The following is a 10,815-nucleotide window of genomic DNA, read 5'->3' as shown; positions in this document are numbered from 1 at the left end:
CTACCACCGTTAGTGTAAATGATTCTGTGAGGTGATGGCATTGCATGTTAAGTATAACGAATGGTCCAAGAGCAGGTAAAGCCTTTCCGGGAACACGAAGGACGAGCTACACGATTATAATGCATATAAGAGAAAGCATTGGCAGCTTTTATTCGTTCTTCTGTTCGGTTGCATCTCAACCTTTTTGAGACATCTCATCCTTCATCCCACACACTCCTGTTTTCCATCTCCCTCCGAACAAAAGTTAAATTAATCAGATGTTTTTTCCCCAAAAAGTTGGAGTACAGTTTCAGTGAATAGCAAAATAGATCCTCAGTGGCCAAGGCTGGAGGCTCCAAGTGTTGTTTATTGAGGGAAAAAACTTGTACAGAGCCCAATCCATCAGGCTCCAAGTACTTTGTGTTATGATACTAGAAGAAATTTTTGCCCCCTCCAAGGGGTTGAGACAATCCAAATCTCACTTCAACCCTGTTTACAAGAAGATAGGGTTGGTGAGCAGTTACAAGCCCCATCCGGCACAAAAGCGCAACTATATTATGGCATTTTAATTTTTTGATGGTACCTAAATTATGGCACTTTACTTGAGTGTACTCCTAAAGTACGCCTGGAGCACACCACAAACCAAATAATCCCACTACTTGGATTTCCATCAGACCACCTCATAAGGAATTGAAACGAACCTGCCACTTTATGAGGCTGGTCCCAGATCGGGGCAAATGTGAAGAGTGGTTGGCTAGAGGCTAACAAAGTTTAGGGGTGGCATGGCACCCTGTGTCATAATATAATGAATAGATAGATACAGAATGTTATTAATATGACATATTAACCAAGGTTAGAAGCTTATGGCATAAAATATCAAAGCAAAACATGAAAAACTACAAACTTTCCATTCCTGGAAAAATAACTCTTCCAGCATGACTCAACCTCATCCGCACAGTTTTTGAGGCATGACATGATCACCTGTGGATGCTTAATTAGCTGCTCCCAATAATGTCACTATAGGTGCTCTTGATTTTTGCTATCAAAGCTTCCCTGAAATCCATTTAACATATGAACAGTGATGAGAATATGGCAGCAAACCCTTAGAAGGGGATATTTCACATCTAAAAGAAAAAGAAAATAACATCTCTTGTTAATAATGAAACAATGAGGATTATTAATGGTATGATTGTTGTTCATAATAAGCTTGGTTTTATTCAATATCTCCAATTGAGATAATTGTACCAACTTGCTAAATTAAATGCCCAAACCTAAACTTCACTTTTGTCAATGTACCGAACGACAGCCCCCATGGTATCATTTGCCGTGAAATAAAAAGCTACTAAAGAGGGAACTAATTTATCATCAAAAAAAATCTTGATTTGACTCGATCAATGAACTTTGCTTGATGAAAGGGCAGGGTATTTTACTTTGGTGAAAAGACTGTCCATGAATAAGAACTATTGCCCTTTTTTTTGATGAAATAAGAACTATTGCCATTAAGTAAATTGCACTTAATTTAATTGGAGCATATGTGAAGGATTAAATCAATCTGTTAAACAATTGCACCCGCATAGCCTAACAAATATGAAGCAACAAATCTCAGAAAAAGACAAATTAGGACCAAAACAAGTGGATCTCTATGTCACTGCAAACCAAAAAACATAGGATGCGCACTCCCATGGAAGCGGAACTAAAGGAAACTGGAGTAAAGCCATCTGATAAAAGTCCAATGATTCCTAATCAAATTTTCTAAATGATGAAACTTGACTGAATAACAGGTTCATAGAATACTAATAATAATTGTAGGTGGCTTATAAAATAGAAAATAGTTCACCGGACACTTTCAGATATAAGGAAAATGGGAAACACTGATTTTATCCATAGCATCAGATTGTGGTGTAATAGTTCCAGAATATATAGTCTTTTCTTTTCTTTTCTTTTTAAATGATTGAAAGAGAGGCAAAAATAATCCACCCTACACATACTAGAAGGGGCCACCATGCCAGTTGGTACTTAAAGCAGAAGCATGTGCAACAGTATAGGAAGATACAAGCATGATAGGTAGGGTGACGTGAAGGTGGATGCATGAAATATGATGTTTCTCTAGTTTTTAGGGTCGTGCAACAATCAACTGTAAGCCCCAAAACTAAGACATAACTCCTAAGTAAACACCAATAGAAGCTAGAGATGACAAATTGATACTACAGAAAAGAGGCAGCAGCACTGCAGCATTGCCCGTGAAAGCCACATACACAATGGTTGTAGTAAGAAAGCCAATTAGAACTGATGAAGGTTCTCTAGCAAGCTTGCACAACTTATGATGCAATAGCAGCAGAAAGATCACTAAGGCATTCTGGCAAACCCCTGAACAAGCTAGTGACAGTGGCATTGTTGCGACATAATAGAAATTCTTGAGTATATTACAGAAAAGACAACAGGAGAAGCAGAGCATGTCAGATCAAGTACAATCTAAAATTTAGAACCAACCAAAGTCTCCAAAAAAAAAAAAAAAAACAAAGAAGATGGAAGCAAAGAGTGAGAACAATATCTACCAAAGTGATTGAAGAAGAAAGGAGCAGCATCAAGTTTAGAATATGACAATCTGGTGAGATAATATAGCGAAAATACTTCACAAAAAGTCATTATATGAGCAGACCACAATGTGTTTGATGGTAAAACTCACAAACAAAGAAAAATTTAAACTCTATAGTGCCTGCAAATAGAATTTAAGGCGAAGCAGATCAGAGCAAGTTGAATTGCATATGGTCAGATTGAATTTGCAACAAAAAAAGGGCAGCCTATGCTCAAGATCCAGATGGAACAATAAAGATCCAAAATAAAGGCATCAAAATAAGTAAAATATTGCAAAAAGACTAAATGAGCAGTCATACGTTGATCTAGAATAATAAAGTGGCTTAAAACTCAAATTTGTACAATCAGGTGGCTTTGAGCTGGTATAATATGGTATTGGGTATGAAGAATGCAGAAAAGTACACACTGTGCTTTCTTTTAGTGTTTGATGTTCCAAGGGCTTAACACCAGTAGATCCACCATCAACATGAAACACAAGTTTTTGATGGTTGCAGTCATTCGTCATGTCAAGTTGTTGGTCTTGACTCCCCTGTCCTAAAAGAATCAAAATCCCATGATTTCACTCAATTGTGATAAATTTTGGTAGGAAATAGGTTGGTTTTTTTTTTGAAAGATAGCACGTTGGTGGTTATTAAATCTTAGAATTGTCCAAGATCATCTTTGCCAAAAAGGCATGGGCATGAAGGAACGATGTGAACATGAAATTGATCTCCACGTGACCATGACAACCCTAAGATTTCTATGACTATAATTGGGGTAACCATAAAGCCTTGTCCCAACTTCTTGAGGTCAGCTTTGTGAATCCTTCTGATTGTTTGCATCAATCACTCTATTTAAGGGATGATATCTGAAGATCCTGGATTGCTCACCAATTCTTTTCCTTACAATTTCCACTAATGTTAGCTTCAGCACTCCCATCCTCCTCCTACAGATTCAAGCAGCACTCCATATCAAAACCTCTTCATATCTTTGTTGCACATGCCTATACAATCTATAATGGTTCTTAGTTACTATATTTTCAAGTAGTGCAACACCCAAGTCTCCTCCAATGTATCCATTCCACAATCTATCTTCCTACTTCTATCACACAAGCACTTCAACAAGATCATTCATGCTATATATATGTCTTTTTCCTTTTATTCATTGCCCAGCATTTTGAACCATTTATGGTAGCCTAATTTTCCTTCTACAGAATGATCCCTTGATTTATCAAATCATGCAATTGATCACCTTAAGACCTCCAAAGCACCTCTTCATTTCATCCACTTAGCTCAACATATAACTGCTATACATTTGTTGTTTGTTTATTTGATCCATGATAGCCTGTCACGTTATGCCAGTGTCGGTCAGAATTTTAAACCATATAATTTGGAGAAAACATTTTGAAGAACGTATGTGATGCACCAAACCAATAATTTGTATGTTATTCTATGTAGATGTAGTATTTATATTACTCCATTCTATAATCAAGGAACAATACAATGACTAATAATACTCACATGGAACAAAGTGGTGCTTATACACAAAATGATTTTTATATAAGAAGTTTTGGCAGCAGAAGAGTATAATGACTAGAACCATAATGGTCTAGAAGTTTTCTTGGGAAGTGAAAGTTTATATCAAGCATAAATGAAGTTTCTATCAAGCATATAAACAAGAGTAAGTAATCAATAAGTGCCTCCATGATCAGTTGGCCTGATCCTATATTGCTAGCATTGGTTCTGAGGATTCAAGTGCGAATGCTGGTGGTTGTGCGGACCACTGGCAGGCATGGCATGTGCTGTGCCATGACATGCCAGAAAAAAGAAAAAAAATCTTTTGGTTCCATTTCTAGAGATACCAACCATATTATCCCATGTTGAAATGGCATGGGGGTTGGCACAGCTTTATATGCTGCAATGCACAATATCAAGCACGCATGCATGCCAAGTAACTGCACCAGCCTGGTGCAGCACAGTGTGGTAGGCATGGACCAAGCACTTGAATCCTTGATTGCTTGGCATATAGATTCACATAGTTTAGAGGTATATTAGTTCTATTCTTCCACCCATTGTACTTTTCTGGATGGTTCTCGAATGAAATTGCCACACAAGGAGACATTCAAGATTGTTGGGAACTTTTAAGAAATTAATTGTTCCTTAGGTTTATGACAGATCTCTGGACAATGGATATAATAATGCATGATTCATGATAAAACTGAATTTTTGAGAACATAAAAGATTACACCAATAATAGTACTGTGCATTGGAGCGCAGCAGCTAATAAAAACATACACTGCAACCAGTGATTGTTAGATATTAAATAATTTATTAATCATCCTAGTTTTTCTTTCTTCCAATTCACATATGCATTTGAAAGCATTTTTCTTGACTTCGAGTAAGAAGTTCACCGTTACAATGGCATTCAACAATCAAAAAAATGCTTTGCAGGTTGACAACTGCACATGACTTCCACTATTAAAGATGCATCCTACTCATGAAATACAAGGATTAAAAGCTAATTAGGTAGGCATGGGTATGTGAATGGAAATCTTCCTTGTGTTGCTTAACACATATGACCCCTAGAGGACAAGAAGAAGGGTATCAAGGCTTGTTGTACCAGTCAATACCACAGCGTATCGGTATTGAATCGGTACACAGTCTCACACCATGCCGATACGAGGTACACCTATTGGTACATAGTCTCATACCATATCGATCTCAGTACACCTTGTCATCTTGTACCCTATTGATATTCGGTACGTCTCGCCGTCTCGTACCATACCGCATGCTGATGCTATAATAAGATGGTGCCGATATGGGATCCAATATCAAGATGGTGAACCTTGAGAGGATTCTAGGATCATGCTAAGCATCATCCTAATCTATTGCACTGAACATGACTAGCTATCACAACTGCTGATTTCAAGCACATTTTAGAGAATATAATTAATAGTAAATTATTTCCTTTTGCAAAACAATTTTGTAGTAGAAGATAAGAGATTCTATCACCACCATGTTAGGTAGATTGTGATGCCTCATAAACATGCATTGGTTACAGCAAAATGGGTTTACTCACATAGAAGTGACAGGACATAAAGTTACAGTAGAGGGTACGATTCAAAGTAGCACAGTTTGAGTATACCTGTCCGGCTTGAAAACCAGGTTACGATATGCAAACCACTGTAGAGGTAACAAAGAACAATTAGTAGGAACATATGAAAATTTAAGTGAGAAAACATTCTAATTTAACATTCTAGAGAATAGTTAACTATTCATAAAAAAATAATAAACTAACATTACACTTTTCATGCATGCAGTGGATGAAACACAAATATTAAATTGTCTTCATGTTGTATTTAGCTTGGGTCGGTAAACACTAACCAGTATGACTGATGTGCAAAGTTTCCATACCTTGAACTCAAATAACTTTTTAATATGAAAAATTAATTGCCGTGAGTATAGACTACAGCTGCCACAGATCACGGCTCTAAATACTGAATAGAAGATTCTCCCTATTCCACTTTATCATTGAGGCACAGAACAGAATTGGACTCAGACTATGCACTCTCCATGCAAATAAAGACCATTCATCTCCATTTATATAATGATGCAATAGATGTTTGGCTTTATTAAGATGATATATTTCAAAAAAGCAAAAGGGATTTTATTCGAAGGACTAATTGGACAGATGATATAGATTTATACAAAATGCTATAGATGAATCCTTTTTGATACCACACATGGTTCCATAATGGAAGCGAAAAAAAATAATTATATAATTGCATGGTTTTCTGTCACTAGATATCATGTTCATAAAAATGAGCCACAAACATGAACTTACCCCCGTGTAACCGATTCCTACAATTTCAAGAATGCCAGGAACTACAGGAAGCCTATCAATTGCCTGCAAACATAAATTCATATTTAAAAATCTTCATTAAGAATCTGAAATTTCTCAGACAGAGATTAAAGTTCCTTAAAGATGCTTGGTTTTGAAACTATATGATCTTTGCATTAATGATGAGACAATACGCATATTAACTATCTATCTGCATTATTGACACTATCATGTTTTTGAATACCAAGATCATTCCACTGGTGCTCCAGAGTGCTATAGCTCCAGCAAATGCAAGGGAAGTTACTGCATACTTATCTTCAAGTCTGTCCCACTGTCTACAGAAAATAGTCATAGTTGCAATCTCATATTTCCAAAAACATAGATGGAATGTCCTTAATTTTGAATATGTAGTGAAAAATAATAATGAAAAACAGACCGCTTCTTGTATGGTTTTCACAATCTCTGGAAGCTCAGTTGCAACTTCAGCTGATGTTTCTCCTGTGGCCATGGTGATAACATTTCTTGCAATTTTTTGACCTAGTTCAGTACAAGCAAGATGACAGAATTAAGTTAGCGCTTTATCTGTTTTACTGTTGCATTAGTTGAGTTCATGCAAACAATATGGTAGTTAACATCTGCGTTGCTATTCGACTTAGGTATCTAATTTAACTAATACAAAGATAGCTAGAAAGCAATTACATTGACCTGGCTCAGTTTAAAGACCATGCTTAACTTAAGACCAATTATTTTTTGAGAGAAAGTTAGGCACCTAAATGCCTAACAAGTTTTCAGTAAGGCACTAAGTACCAGTTCTTAAATAACACAACCAAGACATGATTGGTCTCAAGGCAAACACAATTACACAACCAAGGTTTCATGTATTGTGCCCGCCGGGCACCTAGCATGGTTAGATGCCGATAAATATGTCTTTTTATCTTGGGATTTTCAGATTTGTCAGGCGCAAGCATTGTGATACAAGGTGACTTTTCAAAAACAGCACAGTAATATTGAGAAAGATATATAGCAGGCTGCTATGTTATCCACTTGGTGGAAGTTCATCAATACCCCCTGCTCTCAAAGTTCCCACATTGTATTAAAGTTTTACTGCAAAAGTAGGACCATCATATTTATATGGATGCAAACTGATCAGCTGCTATTAAACGTTTTAAGCTAAAACCCAGAAAATGATCGATGGCATGAGAACATAATATTAAAAGTTCAAATTAGTTGCCTATGGAGTCAAATTTGTTTTAGAATGCAATTGGTTCACAAATCAGTTTATCTACCATATGGTTAATAGTCTCTCTGGAGGTATAAGTTGATATATGTTTTAGGCATTTAAGTTCAAAAATCCAATTTCAAGTATGTGCATATACTAGCCAGATCACTTATATAACTCGGCCCTACCATGAAACGATGATTTTACACCCCCATGCACCTCCTCCACCGCATCACTGCCTCCCCCACCCACCCCCCTCAAAAGAAAAAGGTTTGCATCAGTTTGCTTTTCTGTCGTTTAACCAATGCTAATACTACCCTCAAAAGTCAAAACAGGGCTACAATAATCGTGATAAAAAATGATTAGTTAGTAATCATCCAAGCTCATTCTGAATCTAGCGAACAAGAATTAAAGCTTTTAGCGATACTCAGAGACTGTCTTCTTGACAAGGCTTTGAGAATTAATTACTAACTAGTCCCTTGGACATGATATTCATGGAGTGACAAGGTTGGCTAGATTTCTATGGCTTGATTTAGTATAATATAACCTTATTGGTCCTCCTTTTATCAGGAATTATGCTTTACTTATAAGTGATTTCAACCATAGAGCTTATTAGCTAGACCCTTCAATCTACCCCAAGTATCTGTATAGACACGGCATGACGAGTATGTATGATGCTTGGAAATGGCCTACAAAATAGAAATGCTGAGGGCTCAAGTGCATTTGGCATTATGCATCCATTTCCAGAGTCGTACACAGAGCCATATAACATAGTTCGCTCAAAGCACGCAATGTGAAACACGTGTAATAGACCATGCAGATTCCATTATGTAGACCGGTGTACCTTTGCATGTAGTTGGATGATCGTGAACAAAGGGCTTAATATACATAGGTTAGTAGATTCGCTATTGAACAACAATGGTCTCAAGATGGTTTGGAACGGATTCAGTTCTTCTACTCGTAAAAAAGCAATTACAGTCACGAAATTTGAACCATTTTTTATTTGTACTACAAATTCCAAAGAAGGCTACTTACAGAAGGAGGCAGTCTTCCATATGTCGCGGCCCACCCGGGGGAGGCTCGGGACGCGACGTGGGGCGGCGGAGGCAGCGTCGCGAGTCCGACGCAGTGCGGGGCCTGCTGACGAGTGGCGGGCGCCTTTCCGTCGCCAGAGCCGGCGAGTGAGGCCAGAGGTGGCGTGGTGGTGGTGGAGGCCATGGCTCTTGATCTCAGGAGATAGGCTCCCTCCCTCTCTTTCCGTTCCAAGGACTACGTTTAAAGAATTGGAGAAGTGAGGATATTGTGAATAGGCGGAACGCGCATCGCCACTCGTTCATGTGGCATCCGGATGGTCCGAGATTTGAGAAGAGGATAGGAGTCGTATGGCTTCTCTCATTGGAGGGGGGCGATTGGGGTTGGGCCTCTCCGGGAGGGCCTTACTCGTGTTATCCCTTGCTATCTTCTCATGGATTGGAAGTGGGCACCTGGACGGGGACCCGCCACGCTATCTAGTGCGGAATAGCGGCAGGGCATTGATTTCAGATACAACAATTTCCGCACAAAATTACCTTGCAAAATATGAGTAGTGTTTTCGATACCTTCATCATTCATCAAGGTGAATCAGGTTGCAATAGTGGTGATATAGCCACGGAACAAGCTTTAACTGTCAAGGTGAGTATTTTACTGTGCAAGTTTATATTATGGAAGATAAGGTGATGCCAAAACTTAGTAAAGGTTATTAGGTTTTTAGAATTTTTTTCATAGTTAGTGATATATCTTGGAATGACGTGACACCATCGATCAATGATAATCTGACACGGATTAGCCATGAAGCATATTACTTGACCAACCAGCTTCCACCATGTAGCCATCCTGAGGGCGCATGGAGAAAACAAATCTCTCTCTACTTGATAAAAACTAGCCCACGATGCTGGAATGGCCTCCACAATCATGAGATCTATATCTACCATATCCCAACAAACTCTCAAATGTGCAAACAATTATTTCCAATCTTTCTTGCACGTTCTTAGCACCACTAGCTCTATCCGGTGCCTATATAAACCCTCCTTGAGGGCCCTCCAAGTAAGTCACATGCAAGTCTTTTCATATACATTTAAGTCCTTTTAAGTTTTCTTGAGTTCTGGGAAGCTTTCTGAAGTCTTATTAAGTTTGTGGAAAAACCTTTAAGTCACTGAGTTCTCACTTGTGAGCTCAAAGTACCCTATCGGTGCGATCTATCCAATGGACCTTTTACAATTTCAAGTTGAGTAACATCTCTGTACTCTTTCCGAAACTCACAAGTATTTTTTTCCTTTCTACACAGACTCAGACTTCCCACTCAGTTTTATTTCCACTGAACTCTTGATGTTATCTTCTTTTCCTACTTTCTCAGAACCATTTCTATTCTATTAAAATAGATCAACTTAGGCATCAGAGGATCCTCCACTGCGAAATCTCTGCAATGAACTTCTTTTGACTTTGGTATTTACAATGCTCCAAGAGGCCGAAGTATAGATTTGGACCTCTCTGACAGCTTTCAACTTCTGATCAGCCCTCAGAGTCTCTGAGGTGCCATTTGACTTCTCATCTTTAGCTCCAATCCATCGCCCAAACAATTCAACTTTTGGTGGCAATAGTTACCACTATAATTGTTGGTTTCTTAGTTCCTTTTTATTTGAAAAAAAAAAAAAAAGAATTTATTTTTTTATTTTAAAATATCCAACAAGAACTGCATCCATTATATTTTCTATCATGCTTCATCCTGCCCTCTTTACTTTTAACTTTTTCAATTGTGACCCAACCTAAGGTAACATGAAATATTTACGCTAGACCTTGCTTAACAAATGCTTATTTAACGAAAGGTAGCCTGTAAAATAAGCTGCTTAGCACATTGAGCAAGAAATGTGGATGAATATACTAGTCTAGCCTGATACTACCACTTTTAGCCTGCAAAAAATATTAGAAGGTGATAGGTCGGCTTAGCCCCAAGGATCCATTCTTTTATAAATAAAAAGTTTATCTAAAAATCTATACATTTTTAAATAAATATTTTTCAAATAATATTTAGATAGAAAATAATTATCTATATTTTTTTATATATGAAAAAATGATTTCAAAATTTATTACCTATGTTCATTTGTATTATTACTTTTCTAAATAAGTTGCTATTTTTTATATTTTTCATAATACTCTTTATGTCTTTT

General features: G+C 37.4%; 1 protein-coding gene across 1 annotated transcript; it reads right to left on the bottom strand.

The window, feature by feature from the left end:
* Positions 1-729: 729 nt before the first annotated feature.
* On the bottom strand, positions 730-8,916 carry LOC105043255 (protein CURVATURE THYLAKOID 1B, chloroplastic). Its single transcript, XM_073255890.1, has 7 exons — positions 8,668-8,916; positions 7,012-7,017; positions 6,830-6,930; positions 6,638-6,724; positions 6,397-6,459; positions 5,698-5,735; positions 730-1,032 (listed from the first exon to the last, which is right to left on the bottom strand). The coding sequence occupies exons 1-7, from the start codon at positions 8,828-8,830 to the stop codon at positions 975-977; spliced, it is 516 nt and encodes a 171-aa protein (XP_073111991.1). The 5' UTR covers positions 8,831-8,916; the 3' UTR covers positions 730-974.
* Between the last annotated feature and the right edge of the window lie 1,899 nt (positions 8,917-10,815).

Source organism: Elaeis guineensis, chromosome 4, assembly GCF_000442705.2.
Source record: "Elaeis guineensis isolate ETL-2024a chromosome 4, EG11, whole genome shotgun sequence".
Lineage (NCBI taxonomy): Eukaryota > Viridiplantae > Streptophyta > Magnoliopsida > Arecales > Arecaceae > Elaeis > Elaeis guineensis.
Note: the sequence above shows the minus strand (reverse complement) of the source record. Positions and strands in the feature narration are given on the sequence as shown.